We start from the raw sequence: 18,434 nt of genomic DNA, 5'->3' as shown, positions 1-18,434 counted from the left end.
AACTTGAGCAAGCATTCTCCAAGATCCCCCAACACCAAGTCAAGATCCTAGGGCAACTTCCAACTTGTGTCCACACACACTTCAAGAAATCACCACAAAAAATGACTACCTGGAAGTCATCAGTCAACTACTTACGTATGTGAATACTTGATCGATCATGTGGCAATCACCAAAAAGTTCTCTCCAGATATCAGGAATATGAGAATATGCAGGGGTTATGTAGAGTCCGACCACCATCTCTCACAAATCAAAATTCGCTTCAGACGACCCAATCAAAAAATATATACAAAAACCTAAAATCGATCCAAATACTAAAAGGAACGTGCACAGGAGTTTGCACAACCACTACAAATATCACAAACATGGGATGCACTTCTTGAGGCCATCCAGGAAATGTAAACGCAGATCATGGACCTCAGACTACGACAGTGCTCTGGAATCTCATACTTGAGCCTGGAAGAACTAGCACAGCCACTAAACACAAGAGAATTGGAAGAACTTTTAGGAAACATGATACAATCGGACTAATCAAATGCACATATCAATTTAAAAGATTGGAGGAAATTATGAACTTCAAAATGAACAATATGCAAAATTTCTACAGGACCTCTAGAGAAGAAATGCCTAGTATAATACTACTATTTCAAAAAAAATACAACTGTACTAAAGAGACAACCTCAGCTAGTGTTAAGCAGTGATGAAAACAAAAATAGTACAGTAATTCTAACCAAACTAAACCCCATGGCATAGCAGCCCCAAAGGGCCATGGCCTACGAAGAGACTGTTGCTTAGCCTGAATGCCTGCAGATTTCGAGCTTTCATGTGGTCAGCACAACAAATCCTACACTGTTATTCCTGGCTTTCTAGACTGGGGCCGCCATCTCAGCGTCAGATAGCACCTCAATTGTAATCACATCGGCTACTCAGCCTTTTTGATGGTCACTAATCATATTCTATTTCAATCCCACTGACTAGCTCTCACCAGCTATATAACATAATTGGCAAAACCTTTGCCTTCTATGTTCAATGTTGTAGCATCAAATTTTGGTGCAGACAGTTAACATTTCAGATTACCAAACGCAAGAGACCTGAGATAGCAGACTAACAGGGATGTGCAGCCCCTTTCCAAGACAAAATTCCATTACTTCTTCCTAATCACTGCTATCGAATTCTCTACTAATACCACCACGTTCCTAACATTCACTCTCTCTCTCTCGTCAGCTGTGAGGCTGGTTGGCAGCAGCTTTCCATTCTTCACGTTGCTCTGCTTTCCTTTTCAGTTCGTAGCAGGAATCACATTTATCATGTCTTTGAGGACTATGAGCACATATAGTGTACTTCTTCAAAACAATGTAACAAAACACAATCATACAAACTTCCCTCTCCTTCCTGCATATCAACAGATGTCACTATTCATCTGAACATAAAGGAAGTAAAAGTAGCTAGCAAATATAAGAATAAAAAATATCACTTCGCGCTTACAGGAGTTAAGACTTCAGCTGCTTTAAATATGAGGAAGTGCAAGGTATTAAATAATTAAAAATACTTACACTGCTTGTTCTCGAACCAAATTTTGACCAGTCTGTCAGATTTGCCAGCAGTAGCAAAGAGTGTACCATCAGGAGAAAAAGCCATGTATACAACAGGAGTGGCAGTGTGGCATTTCCACACACAAACCCAACCACGATCATCTTCTTCCTGAGTTGGCTGCGGCGTTTCTTCACCAATTTCAAAAGTTACACCCTGACTAGGAGGTACTAGAAAGCAGAAAAAAAATAGCTCCGAGAGTGAATATATCCACAATTTCCCAACACTAAACTTAGAAAAGGCCTTCACAAATTTCAATATTCAAAGGAGACAGAGGAGGTAGGGTGTGTTTTTATCTGCTCAGCAGATACCTACAAAAAGCTGAAAGCAAGTGAGAAAATTGTTATTCTATACACCAAAATACAACTAAGTCTCACCTGATTCAAATTCATCCTCTGCTGCGTCAACATTTAGATGCCATAACTGAAGAACCTCACCACCAGTCAAAAGACGAGTACCTTCTAAGTTCCAAGAGAGGGAACTAATGTAAGATTCAGTTTGTAAGCTGCCAGTCTGCACCCAGCGATAGTCCAATTGCTGTTTAAAGAACAAATACATACAGTACAATATACGCTTCATGCTTCACTATAAACAAGCCTGACAAAAGGTGGTTTGAAGAAATAAGGTACATTCAGTTGAATAATGGTCCATGCTGCAAGTTATTAAAATCTATTAATGACTCATGACTGTCAAGTCATAAGAGCCACCAAGAGCTGCTATCAGATCAATCAGAACCTAACATAAAATCAGTATTTGCAAATATGAACAGTTTATACAGTGCTGTTGTTTATTCTCTGTATATGTAGGAAAATGCAGTATATCCTGGTTTAAATCCTAATGATGATACTGTATAATGGTACTCTGTAAAAAGAATGATCAGAAAAATATGAAATCTGAATATGAAATAACCATGTTAACAAGCTGAATAAGTCAAGAGGAAAAACAAAGTAAACTTATTTTATTAAATGGGTAGATGTGGCATGAAAATAACTGAGAAATGCACATATTAAACAAATCAGAAGAAGTAACAGTTTTGGCTAACTTGTAAGAACTTTCAAACCAATGTAAATTTATACTTGCTCTCCTCTACATACACATTTTTCTAGTCATTCATTTTACAGAGTACCATTATACAGTATCATCATTAGGAACTATACTAGGATAAACTACACTTTCCTACATGTAGAGTACACAGCATAAACAACAACAAGTACTATTTAAACTGATGTATTATTTTATATCAATTTGACAATTATAGGAAATACATATTTGTCACTGCAGTTTTAGATACTTATCAAGGTGCCAGAATTTTGTCCCACAGAAGAAATGTTTCTAATCATGTTTAAGGAAAGAGTAAAGGTAGCATCACCCTTTCGTGCCACTGAGCACCTTGTTTAAATAATTTTGATTTAATGTTAATTCTCTTGTCATTAAACCATTGGTAAATTCTAGTAATATTGTAAACTTTTTTCAAAACTTTTATATAATTTAACTCTTTCAAGGTTTTTCATTTTTTATATCATGTGTATAGATTTTGATAATAAATACAGGGTCTTCTGGAACACTATGTGTGATTGAAACCCACACAAAATTCTAAAACATAAGTTCTCCCTCTGAGAAGGGCCCTGTTCTTCCACATCCTTCCCTTATTTCTTACCTTTAGCAGCTTCCATTCTTTTATTAATTATTAAAATTGACTGTCTTTATCTTTGTTGTTTTAAATTTTCACGATGATTGCATTTCAGGGTGCGAGTCAACCTGCGCCAATGAAAAGTGTTTCCGTCAATCTTGCGAATTCTTCACTGCAACCATGCAATTTGCCTAATGTATGTGTTGACGTGAATAATGAACCTATTTGTGCCTTTGTTAGATTCTGGTGGTAGTGATATTAATGAGCCTGAAGTGGTTTCATACTATGAAGCCTGTGTGTAAATTGCCTCCTTTTTGCTCTTTCATTTTGTCATACTGCTAATTCTGCTTGCTTTAACCCGTCAAAGCCCAATGTCACCTACAGGCGACACCTAATATTAATAATATTTCCTGTTCATCAGGCTGCTTGAACTTTTCTGCCTGTTGGAAGTATTTAAAGAAAGGTCTTATCATTGAAATGGACCCTTTTTGAACTCGCAGCCTGAACTAATCAGTCAGCTCTTGCTCAGATAGAAGAGGAAACAGACTAGATTGAAGTGGAGAAGCAACTGCAAGTTATTATGGCATGGAAAGCGTGTGATAAAACGTAATTTTATTTTGCATTTTATGCATGTACATTGCTGAAAGGTTCAATAATGAAAGTGATACATTCTTAAGCATAATATTATAATTTAAGCATATGTTATTGCCATAAAAAAGCATGGTGTCACCTGTAGGTGACATTGGTCACATCAAGTAGGCCTTTTTGTCCAGTTTCAATTATGAATAGTATCTGATATTCATTTCATATTTTTTCTCTCTCTTCAGTCTGACACTGGATGAGCTACTACAAATGTTGGAAGATGACAGTAATAATGCACCCCAGATGATATTACTATGTTTCCTCAAAATGATAGGCAGTTTATGGATGAGGGAGGTGGCGATGAAGCAACTGATTCTGTCGATGTCAATCCCTTTCCTGGTAGAATGGCGAGGTTGACAGTGTAAATACTGAATGTGATATCAGCTTATTATGGCACGCCGATACCTTCTAATGAAATGCAGCACGCATCTGATCTTTCTCGGACAAATAAACCAACATCATCTACAGCTACAGAGAAAAATCATTCTTCTTATCCTTATTTTATTTTCCGATTGGGTGAGGTGACGTGAATGAGGAACCTTCTGAATATGATGGACCGCAACTGCCTGCAGTTGCGTGTTTTGAGTTACTGCTCATTGAAAAAGAAGAATCTCATCGTGGAAATATCCAAGTTATACTCTCCTCACAAGAACCATATGCTAGACATAACTGGTCAGTTGCTACGCGATTTGGTTACCTCATAGACTGAGCCCTAGAGTCTAAATCGGCTCTGAATCCGGGACAGTCCGAATATGCATTAGGGGCAGCAGTTGTCCTCACACTTGAACGTAGGCTACCAGCAAGCTGCGAACTGTAACTATACTGACCAATGTCACCTGCAGGTGACACCTCTATATTTTCTTTGTGGACCACGTTTCCTGCAGATTTTTGGTTTTGCATTGTTTTTTGTAGTGTATCTAACATAATCTGAAAGGAAACACATAGATTTATTTCCTGCGCTGTGTTTGAGCTTTGACGGGTTAATATCCTGGGTTCTGTCAAGGTGAATAAACTGTACTGACAATTTTACATGGAAAATTCCTGTTCTAAATATCTGTCATGTTCATTTATTTTGGGAGCAAAAGTACATCGCTCACACTGGTCTAATTTCAGATGTTCAGAATAGTATATTCTATTTTGAATTTTCCATGATTCAATTTAAATTTTGTAATCATCCTGTGTCAATCAGAAACATTTACACCATTTTGGATGAGGATATCAATTCACATGTGTGTAACTTAAGATTAACTGTCTGTTGAACAAGCATATAAGATTTCAGATCCGTGTAGCAAAAATTTCCTGAAGTCTTTACTGACAAGTTGAGGTTACTGATAACATCCCTCTTTGCTCTCCTCCATATAGTCTGGTTACACCCAAGATGAAAGCTTGTAAGACCATTACAGATCAAATGCTTAAGGATGGTGTCATATGCCCCTCTAAATCATCTTACGCTGCTTCTATGTTTCTTGTTCCTAAACTACAAGGAGGCTTTAGGCCTATGGTAGACTATTGTGTTTTGAATAAGACGGTTGTTCTTCAATCTGTTCTCCTGCTGACTTACACTCTTGTTTCTCCAGGTTTATTAATGCGAAGGTCTTCACAACCCAGTATTTGAACCAAGCCTATTATCAAATTCCCAAATTCCTCTTTCTGAAGAAATCAAACATCTCACTGTTTCTGCTACCAACTGGAATTTATTTGAATTTAATCATATCCGATGTCTCTCTTCCAATGACGCTGCTGTCTTAACTCTTTTGTTAGACAGTATTTAGTCTGATATTAAATTCAAGTTTGTATACCATTATCCTGACGATTTGGTGGTGTATAGCGAGTCATTTCATTTGTCTTAATGAAGTTCATTAACAACTATGTAAAGCTGGTTTGACCTGCGAAACCTTCTAAAATTATCTTTGCTCAATCACAAATGTCCTTCCTAGGGCATATTGTGTCAGATAAAGGTCTGTATCAACTAATTACATACTTTGGCTATCCAAGATGTTCCTACTCCAAGATGGCTTGATTCATTGGTATGGACAACTTTTTTTCAAAAGTTCATGAAATTTTACTGAAAGAGCAATTCCATTAAAAGCTTTGATAAGAAAAGACATCAAATTCATTTGGGGTGATGATAAATGGGCCAAGCTTTTTATGATTTGATATCTGCCTAGTGTAATACTCCTGACCTGGTGATGCCAGATTTTGGGAAATGTTTCATCCTACAGACTGATGCCTTTTCCACAGGTGCATCAGATGTTCTTCAACAATTTAAAGGTGGGTGACATCCTATCACATTTGCTTCATATGGACTGAATTCTTCTGAAAGAAAATAACGAGTTAGCATCTCTAGCAGTTGTGTTTCCATTAGAGAAGTTCCGAATGTACCTTGAACATTTCCCTTTCTTTCCAGAAATGTATGGAAATTGTTTAGTTGTTGGCTAACTCCACACACACATTCCTTGAACTTCGTAAGGCAAGCCAATTTTAAATATTGTTAAACTATTCTCTAACTTGTAATTTTAAAAAATCCTGGACGCTTGACCATTTAGAATGGGATTAGTCCACCGTAAAGATACAGGGTACCTCCTTGGTAAGGATTTCAGGCTCATGTCTTCAAATTTTCTTTTATGATATGCCTTTAGCATCATGATTAATTTACTTCCATTCAGCAAAGTGGTTTTTAACAATCATTCCACATGAACACTTTCGCATCCCTTCATCTTAAAACGTTTCATTTTCTTGTAATGTAGTTTTAACCTTGCCTTTTCCCATTTTATCTGACATTTTGTTTTCATTAAAATATTATTATTGCTGGTGAAATGTTTCTGCTCAAGTTTAGGGAAAGATTAAAGGTTAAAGAGCAAAGATTACACTGGAGCTGAAGTTAACGAATTAAAAATAAAACACTCATCAGTCAGCATTTTGTGAAAATTTATTCCAAATGTGATTAATTCGAAATAAATTTAATAAGCAGATTTTAATTAACTTTCTGAATTTCCAATGTCAGGATTGATAACAATGATTTCTCTCTTTTCTACACAATTAAGTTATATTTCTGCAACAAGATGAACAGAAGTAGTATTAGGGCCTAGCCCTGGTGGACTCCATCAAAGTAATTGGACACTCTTGTAGCAGCTCAACAATGAATAGCTAAATACTCAGAACACCATGTTGATGAAACACTGGCCAAAGCAGGTTATGTGGCATAGGACTGAATGCTGTCTCAAGGTTGAGTCAAGCAAGATGAAGTGGTTTGTTCCTCTCAGGGTGTTTCTCATTTATTTTTTAAATTTATTTTTTGCTATTTGCTTCATGTCGCACCGACACTATACATGACTGCATATCACAAGTTCAATTTCATAACTAGTTATCCTTCAAGTTTGCATATTAGAACAAGTTCTTTAACTCGTTATCGATCTCATACACAACTTCATACGTCTTCATGTGTGAATGCAGCATAACAGGATTGTACTAGACCTGCTTATGAACTTCAACTGGATTTTTTTCGGCACGAAATAGTGGTGTTCTTTTTACTCTTTTGACTGTGATCATTGTGTTACGAACATCAACTGGAATTGCTTCGACATGAAATAGTGTTAATTTTTTGCCTGTGATCACTGTGTTGTTTTTAGATCTTTATGACTTAATTTTTGCACTGCTTTGCTAATTGGCTGATGATGACACTTCACATGTGTTGAAACCGGTCCCAAATGAACAGGTTGTAACTTCTATTTGGTTCAACAACGGAGTATTGAAAGGTGGATTCTTCCTTCTATTTAATATTGTATAAGTCATGGCAATCGTGTTATATGTTCTGAACATGTAGGAGCACAGGAGGTCCAGTATAGAGGTTATTTAAAAATAGTGTCCCATATTCCTACAGGAGGTAGTATTGGTCAAAACTAGAATAACAGTCTGTATAATACGTCCAAAAACCAAAACCTGTTGAGATATGGACCATTTTACTTATGAGTATGTGTAGTATTCAGTGGTGTAGGCTGTCTTCTTGTAGAAGTTCACTGCTCATTTCTGCAGTGTGTTTGCAGTGTACTGACGGTACCAGTCATAGCAGTACGACAGTCTCTCAATTTACCAAATGTCAATTGGGAAGGTAATGCGAATGACAGGAAGCATGACCAAAAAATGGCAAATAAGTTAATATGAGAAGGACAGCTGCTTCAGAAAGTGATGCAGCCAACTCAAGGGAAGAATATTCTGGACGTGGTGCTGATAAAACCAAACAAGCTCTATAGAGAAACCGAAGTAATAGATGGTATTAGTAATCACAAAGCTTGTCGTAGTTAAAACTAAATGTGATAGAAAGGAAGGTCTTAAAATTAGAACTATCAGGCAGTACCACATGGCTGGTAAAACAGGCATGAGGGAGTTTTAAAAAAGTAACTATAATTGGTGGAAAACGGTAAATAGAAATGTAAACAGAGCCTGGGGTGGGTTTCAAGCAATTATTGAGGAATGTGAAAACAGGTCTGTACCTTCAAAGGTGGCAATGAGCAGTAAACACCCACTAAATTATAACAGAAGTAAAGAGACTAAGGAGGGGCAGGCTGGAAAGAAACAGAGGAATGGTTGTGGAAGTAAGGAGAAATTGAAGGAACTCATTAGGAAATTGAATCTAGCAAAGAAGTCAGCTACAGATAACATGATTGCAAACATAAATGGCAGTCATACAAATTTTAGTGAAAAATGAAAGGGTATGTATAGGTACTTTAAGGCAGAAACAGGTTCCAAGGACATTCCAGGAATCACTGATGAATAAGGAGAGTGTGTACGCGAGGATCTTCAAAAGGCAGAAGTATTCTCAGTCAGCAGTATGTTGAGATTGTTGGTTACAAGGATAATGTCCAGATAAGGGAGGTGACTAATACTAAAAAAAAAAAAAAGTATTAAAATTTACCTATGATAACATTTACAATAAGATGCAAAAGTTGAAAACTAGAAAAGCAGCTGGAACTGAAAATTTCAGAGGATATACTAAAGACAATAGGCTGGGATATAGTACCATATCTGAAGTACTTATTTGATTATTGTTTGTATGAAGGAGCTATGCCAAATGAATGGAGAGTTGCTATAGTAACACCTGTGTATAAAGGAAAGGGTGATAAACATAAAGCTGAAAATTACAGGCCGGTTAGTTTGACATCCATTGCGTTTGTATGTAAGCTTTGGGAAAGCAATCTTTCTGGTCATATAAGACATGTTTTCAAAATTAATAACAGGTTCAATAGAAGGCAGTTGGGTTTAGGAAAGCTTATTCCACTGAAGCTCAACTTGTAGGATTTCAGCAAGATATAGCAGATATCTTGGATTCAGGTCAAATGGACTGTATCGCAATTGACCTAAGGCATTTGATAGGTTGAATAATGGGAGATTACTGGCAAAAATGAGTGCAACTGAAAAAAGAGTGACTGAATGGGTGGCTATATCTCTACTAAGAATTAGAGTAGGCGAAGCTTTATCTGACCATGTAATAATTAAGAGGGGAATTCCTCAAGGCAGTATTAAGTTACTGGATCTTTATGTTTTCTTATATATAAAAATTATGCGAGTAAAAAAGTGGAATCAGAGATAACTCTTTTTACAGATGATGTTATACTGTATAAAGTAATAAATTAGTTACGAGACTAACTGCAAAATGACCTTGATAATGTTGTGAGATGGACAGTAGGCCAATGGTATGATGATAAACGGGGTTGGAAGTCAGGTTGTTTCACAAATAGGAAGAGTCCTCATCGTTTTAAGTACTGTGTTGATGGGGTGAAGTTCCTTTCGGGGATCATTGTAAGTACCTAGGTGTTAATATAATGCAAGATCTTCACTGGGGTAATCATATAAATGGGATTGTAAATAAAAGGTACAGATCCCTGGACATGATTATGAGGGTATTTAGGGGTTATAGTAAGGATGTAAAGGAGGGGGCATATTAGTCTCTGGTAAGACCCCAAATACAGTAAGCTTCCAGTGTATGGGACCCTCACCAGGATTAATTGATTCAAGTTTCGAGAACTGGAGAAAATCCAAAGAAAAGCAGCTCGATTTGTTCTGGGCGATTTCTGACAAAAGAGTAGCATCACAAAAGTGTTGCTATGTTTGGGCTGGGAAGACTTGGGAGAAAGGAGACAAGTTGCTCAACTAACTGGTATGTTAATTCAACAATGTTACAAAAGTTAATTGATGCCCATGCAATGGGCGAAACATGTCTCATTATATTAGTAAGACAAGATGTAAATCTTAACTTTAAGAACCCAATGTGTATTGAATAGGTGGATATCAACAAACTTTTGTAACATTGTTGAATTAATGTACATTTCAATACGGACCAGACATGAGATTTGTAACGTGTAAGTGGTATGTTCCGAGCTGTCAGTGGAGAGAGAGCATGGAAAGCTATTAGTAGACGAATAAGTTTTTTTTGCTAGTTGCTTTACGTCGCACTGACACAGATAGGTCTTATGGCGACGATGGGACAGGGAAGGGCTGGGAGTGGGAAGGAAGCGGCCGTGACCTTAATGTACAGCCCCAGCATTTGCCTGGTGTGAAAATGGGAAACCACGGAAAACCATCTTCAGGGCTGCCGACAGTGGGGTTCGAACCTACTATCTCCTGAATACTGGATTCTGGCCGCACTTAAGCGACTACAGCTATCGAGCTCGGTACGAATAAGTTTGAGTGGTGTCTTTAAAAGTAGGAAAGATCACACTGAGGATAAAGTTGGAATTCAAGAGAACAAATTCGGGCAAATATTTATTTGTAAGGAGGGGAGTTAGGAATTAGAATAACTTACCAAGGGTGATGTTCAATAAATTTCCAATTTCTTTGCCATAATTTAAGAAAAGGCTAGAAAAACAACAGGTAGGGGATCTGCCACCTGGGCTACTGCACAAAATGCAGATTAGTAGTGATTGATAGGTTGCATTTATTCAATTATAGCAAAAAGGAACCAATCTTTAAGTTATGAATGATGCTTACAATTGTTTGCCGGTCGTTGTCGAGTGCATTGATAAAGCGGTCCCCTTACAATAGCTTTTGTAACGCTTAGGATATTTTGGAGGGATTGGTTTGGAGGAATGTCAGGCATGAGAATAATATGAGATGTTCCTAAATGACTGTATTAGGAAATGTAGATAAAAAGAATAGGGAAATTGACAATACAATAAGAGAATCAAAGTGGAAATTACACTGATAAACAGTGCAATATTTGGAGAGGAACCTTTTTATCAGTCCTCCTCATCTGTTTGCAGTAATAAATCACTGTGTTTGGAGTCATAAGTAAGGTTTAGAGACTCGTCGTGGAATATTGTGGGTATAATTTTTTTAGTGCAAAGTCTAGCCAGATCTTGATACTTATTTTCTGACACTGGAATAGGATGATCCTAAATCATCTCTCTCACTTGGTGTCTCTTGCTAATCTCCTTGCTGGATATCACTCATCAGGGAATACACTCAGTTTCCGCAACAAAAAAATTATTCACAAGATAACTACTGTCGTGCCATGGCATGGGGCTTGTAAAAAGGCCTGGTGCAGGTCTTTCGAGTTGATGCCGTAGAGCCGATACTCACTCTTAAAACAATCACCATCATCACCTTGATTAAAACCCTTCTTTTATTTATAATCTTCTTCCTGTTGAAGCCTAACTCTTTTACAATACAGTACTTGTCAAACTCCTTGGAAACCAATCCTCTCTCCTAACATACATCGAAAGTTAGATACCGATGGAGTTGTTTTCTGAAGAATATAAAATTCATGGATTGTGCATCGAAATCTTGAAAATCAGTTAAACGCTTCTCCCCTTTCCATGTTTTTCCTGATGTACCAAATGAAATTTTTTTTAGTCCCATGCTGTTTCTGTTCTACTAATTATTTTTTTCTACTCGTTTAACGTCACACTAACACAGTGGAGGTTTTTGGAAACAAAGGGATGAGAAAGGGCTAGAATTGTGAAGGGAGCGGCTGTGGCCTTAAGGAACAGCCCCAGCATATGCCTGGTGTGAAAATGGGAAACCAAGGAAAACTATTTTCAGGGTTGCTGACGGTGGGATTCGAACCCACTATCTCGGCTCGGACCAATGCTTCACCTCTGCGCTACTCGGCTAAGCTCGGCTCGGATTTGGAGCGCTATGGAGCAAGTGAGGAAGGGGGAGACAGGCAGAGCGAGCGAGACAGGCACGGGGAAAGAGAGAGACAGCGCTATTGCTCCAAATCGAGGAGTGGGGGTCTGCACTCTGGTCAACCAAGCAAAGTCGTCCGTGCACCCTGAGAGGCCCTGGCATAGTGAGATTGAATCAAAGTGCAGCACAGCTGATGCAGTGACCTAGTTGATGCGATCAACAGTATTCTGTAAGAAAGATGTAAGCGCCTGTCCAAAACTATCTTTACACTGGTCTGTTTCCTGATCAACTTTGCTGTGCAGCAGTAAATGTTGGGTAGACTTTAATACCTTATTTATAAGTTAGACATAACTGACATGAAAGTAGCAAGAACGATTGTTGGTACAAACAGTGGGAACAATAGCAGAAGAGTACTCAGAATGAAGAAATAAAAGGTTGTTAGGAGTGAACTCTATGGATGAAGTGGTGCACCGCTGATGAACACAGCTTCAGTGATGAAGTCATGTGAGGTGAATGAAGGATAGGTTATCTAGGAGAATAATGGAACCAGTCATAAAGGGTAAGAGAAGAAGAGGGAAAACAGGACTCAAATTATAATGATTAAAAACTAAGAGGTATGGAACTAAACAAGGCCACACAGCTATAATAGTTAAAGAACTGAGGAGGCATTTAGTAAATTCACTGAACACTGATAGGCATAACACTCAGTATAATGATTCATGTCTTACTCTATTTTATGTTACACCAACACAGACAGGTCTTATGGCAATGATGGGATAGGACAGGGCTAAGATTGGGAAGAAAGCGACCGTGGCCTTAAAGTGTGAAAATGGGAAACCACAGAAAATCATTTTTTGGGGCTACTGACAGTGGAGTTCAAAACCACCATCTCCTGAATGCAAGCTCACAGTTACATGACCCAAACCCCATGGCCAACTAGCTCAGTAATTATGTATGTATGTTTGTTTTCTAAGTCAGTTATTTAATTTCTTTACAGCCAAGTCCCTTTTGCAAGAGGTGTATGGTGTTGTGCACTACCCTATAAATTTAATTCCAATAAGGCATTCTATCATTTTGTTAATTTGATCTGCTTTAGTTGTAGTTTTAAGTAATGTTGAAATAATTTCTTATGTTACAAGTGCTGAATGCAAGGTTTCTACGTGAGTTGGGAAGGCAAGGTCAGAATTGTGAAACAATATTTTAAATTTCATATCACAATACATTGAATTTGGTTTTATTTAAATAATATTAAAATGACATTAAGCTCAGTTCAGGGGCCAACATTCCAACTGCTGACACCATCCATGAAAGATGAGATGATGGTTGCCCAGTAGTACTTCCTCTTAAAACAATCACCTCCACCACCATCACGTAAGAATCTATATCAATTAAGAATTAGTCAAAGATGCATTGACTCACCACATGACACAGTGTAGTCATTTGTTAAATAAAATATCTAAGTTAAATGTTTAACAAGCATTGTAAAAGGTTCCTGAAGGTATGTTTTATGCTGGTAGAAGTAGAGTAGTAAGTAACTACAGTACAGTATAAAGTTCCACCTTCCACATTATTCTGAAGAACATAAAATGAAATTTGACACAGTATAAAATATATACTCACATGTGAACTGTTATTGTGGATGAGAGGTGTAGGCTCATATATACAGACTTGGTTCTCATAAGCAGCAGCTATTTTCCCAGTATCAGTAGAGCAATCTAGGCAACTGATCCTAATGTAACCATGCCAAGCACCAGGTATTATCTGCACTCTCTCAAAAGTGCTTGCCAAGATCACAATGTTACAACCAGCAGCATATGCCTAAAATATAAGGAAAGAGAAATTAATACATGCAAACAAAAACCCACTCACAACATAACTCTAGTTGAAGTTTGAAGGAAGTTATTTTGATAATGTGCCAATTCACTGTCATAAATTGACACGTTGGAACTAAAACGGACACAGTTGCCACAAGATGAATAGATACGGCACATAAATTCAATCATCGATATCGAGAAAGTAATATATATAGCGTAACTGAAGCAAGAAATACCAAGGCGGCGGTGAAAAGAGTAAAGTAAAGCCTAGGATCGTTATATCATTATTACTACTACTTCTCGTAAAAGATTGAAAACTAGAAGCAAGGTTCCGGTCGTGGCAAAACAAGCACACAATACGAGCAGCTAACTGAGATTTGAAGAGAATTATTACAACATTTGGGAGAAGATCAGAAATACAGAGTGCTATGCTGAAATGTGCAAATAAACGCCAATAAATCAAAGTGGCATATTCAGAAGAAGATTGCGGGAAGGATTACGTCATGAATCCCGAACAGCAGCAGATAATACTCATAGCTGACCAGAAAGAAATATTTAAGTCACAGCAATTAGTATCAATATATCAAATAGAAATTGTAACGTAACTGAATTTTAGGCAGACATATTTGTAATCTAGAAGAAAAATCAGAGTTGAAACTTAAAGAAACGCTACATTTGACACAATATTAATATAAGAAGGCAGTAAAGTTCTTAAGATGATGAAACTGACCCTGTTTATATGCATTTTTGTTACATTTGCGCAAGAGATTATCGTCAACACGAGCTAAGGAGACCATGGCCCGATGTCCGGGGAAGGCTTGCCTGAGATGATGGAGATGGAAGCATGACCTGTCCCGCAGCATCCCAGAGACCAGGAGAATGTAGCAGCCAAATCTAAATCACAGATGTACAAGTACATCTAATTCCAAAGTCGTGGAGCAGAGGGAAAAAGATAAGTCATATACGTCAATGCAGTAAGTAAAGTAAGATTCTTTCGAATGAAATATTAATTTCTTATGTGATAAATAGATAGTGAAGCAGTGAGTTCTTCGAATTAGCTCATAAATAGTGGATTAACGTGAGATAACATATGCATGAGACAATGCAAAGGGATGATAGGTATCAATCTAAATGAAATAAAAAATCTTTGGTTAGGATGTGAATGTGATATATATAACCTGTAAATGCGTTCGTAATGTTTCCTAATATAGAGAAGAGGTTAGCATAAGTGAATTATATGAGTTATGTTGACATAATGGTTAATGGGGTGAATAAGTTAGTTAGTTTTTTATAAAATGGAACTAATTCAGTGCCATATGTAGGTTATAGTTGGATGAGAAGATATATGAATAACATGAAATGAAACAGAAGTGAATTACGAAGAAATGGAATATTCAAGCAAATAGATGATTATGGAATTATCTGTGTCAAATCAGCATGTACATGAAGGTAGTTGATATGAAAGTAGTATGATGAGATATGAAGAAAAGGATTTATATGAAGAATGAGTGAATAAGAAGAGTAATGATGGTGATAGTTATCATTTCGTTGATGAAGAGAATGATTTATGGTAGTGGTTATAATAATAAGACTGACACAATTTAGGGTTAATAATATATAATATATATTTAATTCCATGACGAATGATACTTCTTAGATATTCCACATCCAACACTGAATATGAGTTGCATAGCTCACACATAGAAGGTAGGTATGTATAAGTCATTGAGATAAATCCATATAAGGAAAGTTAAGTAGAATATTAACCCAGATTTCAACCATAGTCGTGTTTAATTGATAGACAGAAATATATCGTACTTATTTTTATTTTATGCTATTGGTAAGATTACTCATGCATAATTGCTAAACATAATGATTGTTAAGAGTCTTCTCAAATGATATACCTATTTTCATAAATAGCGATGAGTGAGGTGTTGTAATGTATTAATGACCTGTTAACATGTTTCATGTGATACATTTATACAGTTTACCTGAGCTGTAGAATTTATGAGAGGGATGATATCCACAGAAGTTATTGATAATGATGATAGACAATAATTTTGAAAAGTGGACATGTAGTGAATGACTTATCGCTTACTTTTTCCTGACGTATCCATATATAAAAACTGATGTGATTGATATCCTTGATATTATTGATATTAATGATACGATGAAAATGTGAAGACATGAATATTTAAGATTAGGATATTTAATTCAAGGCAACGAATTGATGCTCAATAAATTTTTCCAGATAGATCTGTAAATTTTGCAATAAGAAAATGTAGGGATAGTAATCTCATTCAGTCACAGAAAGAAATGAATCAGAGATGCAATTTTAATTTATTGGTACAGAATTCACGAAATAATTTCATACTTATTTTCTACTTTTCAATATACATAATTGTAAATATTATATTTTAATTGAAGATCTTTGATGAATCAATTCAACAGTTAGCTAATTTTAAATGAATATAGATATTTCTTCCCAAAGATATTTCATTTTTCTTTCTTTATGTCGCAACAGCGCAAGTTGTACTTATCTGATAATGCTGAAAACCTACCACAGACAGACAACTGTGCCATCTAGCAACTGGTGAACACAGAACACCATACAACCAATCTAAAGACAATTAGAGCAAAATTGCAGATACTTATAGACTTGCCTACATATATTCTGAAGGAGTCTATAAAAAAAAAATTAAAAAAAAATATATTTAAAAAAAATTACTGTGAGAATGTGGAAATAGAAGTTGAACTGTTAGAAAATACTAACAATTAGTACTTATTCCCACGTCCTTAGGTCCTTCCTGTAACGGTTCAAATCCTGTTACAAACATTCCTCTGTATTATTATTATTATTACTATTATTGTAACTTATTATTATTATTTGATTCAATTCCATAATCTAATATTGCTATGTATTAATTATTGCTTGCTTCATTGTATTCAATTTATTATGTATATATTATATATATATGTTAACATTAAGATCATGTGTACAGAGATTTGCTGCTTTATGTAGGATATTTATATGTGAAATAACTTTTAAGACATTGCAACATATGGTGCAATACTGTTACAGTAACTGTCTAGTCATCGCTCTGTCACTGTATGCATTTAGAAGTATGAGATAATTTAGGGAGTTCCTAGTTTGCCTCAGGCTATTTCAACACAATCTGTAATACTTTGGAGCTGGATTGGAGTGATGTCATGGATTGTTTTAACTGTGATGTAGGTATAATACCATGTGACAACTAGTGTTTATATAAGCAGTATCCTATAGCAGTTAGTTGGATGGACAGCCTTGAATGATGAAGTGTTGTAGTCAGTGGGATGGAGTCTTGGTCGATGGATAGTCATACGGAGAGCGAGGCCACAGTTGGTCAGTTGGATACAGATCTGTGCCATCAGGAGTTCTACTGAGATGGTAGTGACATGGATCTCGCCATTTAAATTATAAATTTAAAGAACATATTTTGTTTAGTATCAAATACAATTAATTGCATTTCAATGGTAGATCAGATAATCTCAAACTTTAGTTGGAAAACCAAACGACAATATCCTTTCCCCAGAACATATATGTTATGCTGTCAAAGTAAGCTTCTTACCCTACACTCTAGAGATATTGAAGATTCTTATTCTAATATCATTACATTTATTTGTAGCTGGCACCCATCAACAATCGTATGTGTAAGTAATCAGGTAACTACTAAGTGAGACTACATAGTGCAATGATTGAATATTTTATGTAAATTTAAATCCGTTTCATTCTTAATTAGTGAGCAAGCACACTCCAAATGGGCTCCGTCCTGTGTGCACACTCATGTTGTGTTTAACACTCTACTAAGCGCTTAGCCTACAGGTAATGACGGTGGGCTTCAGTTATTGCGAAGAGGGAAAGGGAATAGGAGAGGGTAGGCATGGGAACGACAAAAGAGCGATCGCTTTGTCCGTGACTTGTAATGAATATTCTGTTTGTTCTAGTATTTGACAGGTAGTTCATTTGTTTATGCGGGCATTGATTTTTCTGAGACTTCATTTAAAGGTGGGACCGAACAACTGAGCATCAACAATCCTATTTAATATAATAAGACTAACAAAATAACTCCACTTTTATTCAAGTAACATAGTGTGTATCAAAAACAAGAAACACAATAAGAGGACTTGTAATCGCCACATCAAAAACAAGAAAGAAGAATTTGTAAGCTACGAAAAAGTTAAAGATGACAAAAATTCTAGGTTTAAAGCTCATTTCCAAGGATAATAGACAACTTGACATCTTTGGAGTGTACAAACCGGGAAAGGGTAGCGCTGACATTGATCCAGAATTATTTGAAATAATATTCAGCTATGTGGGAAACAACATGGAAAGGAATGTGATTGAAGTGGGAGATCTCAATTTACCAAATGCCAATTGGGAAGGTAATGCGAACGACAGGAAGCATGACCAACAAATGGCAAATAAGTTAATATGGGAAAGACAGCTGATTCAGAAAGTGATGGAACCAACTAGAGGGAAGAATATTTCAGACGTGGTACTGGTAAAACCAGATGAGCTCTGCAGAGAAACCAAAATTATAGATGCCATTAGTGATCACGTAGCTGCTTTGTCGTATTTAAAAATAAATGTGATGGAA

The 18,434-nt window shown here is 36.5% G+C and overlaps 1 protein-coding gene across 2 annotated transcripts in view; it reads right to left on the bottom strand.

The window, feature by feature from the left end:
* Positions 1-18,434, bottom strand: part of Rbcn-3A (Rabconnectin-3A) — a 732,274-nt gene that overhangs the window by 699,701 nt on the left and 14,139 nt on the right. For both annotated transcript variants that reach the window (XM_067136957.2, XM_067136958.2), the window contains exons 2-4: positions 13,604-13,801; positions 1,965-2,124; positions 1,551-1,757 (exon numbers count right to left, since the gene is read on the bottom strand). In XM_067136957.2, the coding sequence (XP_066993058.2) occupies positions 1,551-1,757; positions 1,965-2,124; positions 13,604-13,801 (565 nt within the window). The remainder of the gene's footprint in view (positions 1-1,550; positions 1,758-1,964; positions 2,125-13,603; positions 13,802-18,434) is intronic.

The sequence above is a fragment of the Anabrus simplex genome, chromosome 1 (genome assembly GCF_040414725.1).
Source record: "Anabrus simplex isolate iqAnaSimp1 chromosome 1, ASM4041472v1, whole genome shotgun sequence".
In the NCBI taxonomy this organism is placed as follows: Eukaryota; Metazoa; Arthropoda; class Insecta; order Orthoptera; family Tettigoniidae; genus Anabrus; species Anabrus simplex.
Note: the sequence above shows the minus strand (reverse complement) of the source record. Positions and strands in the feature narration are given on the sequence as shown.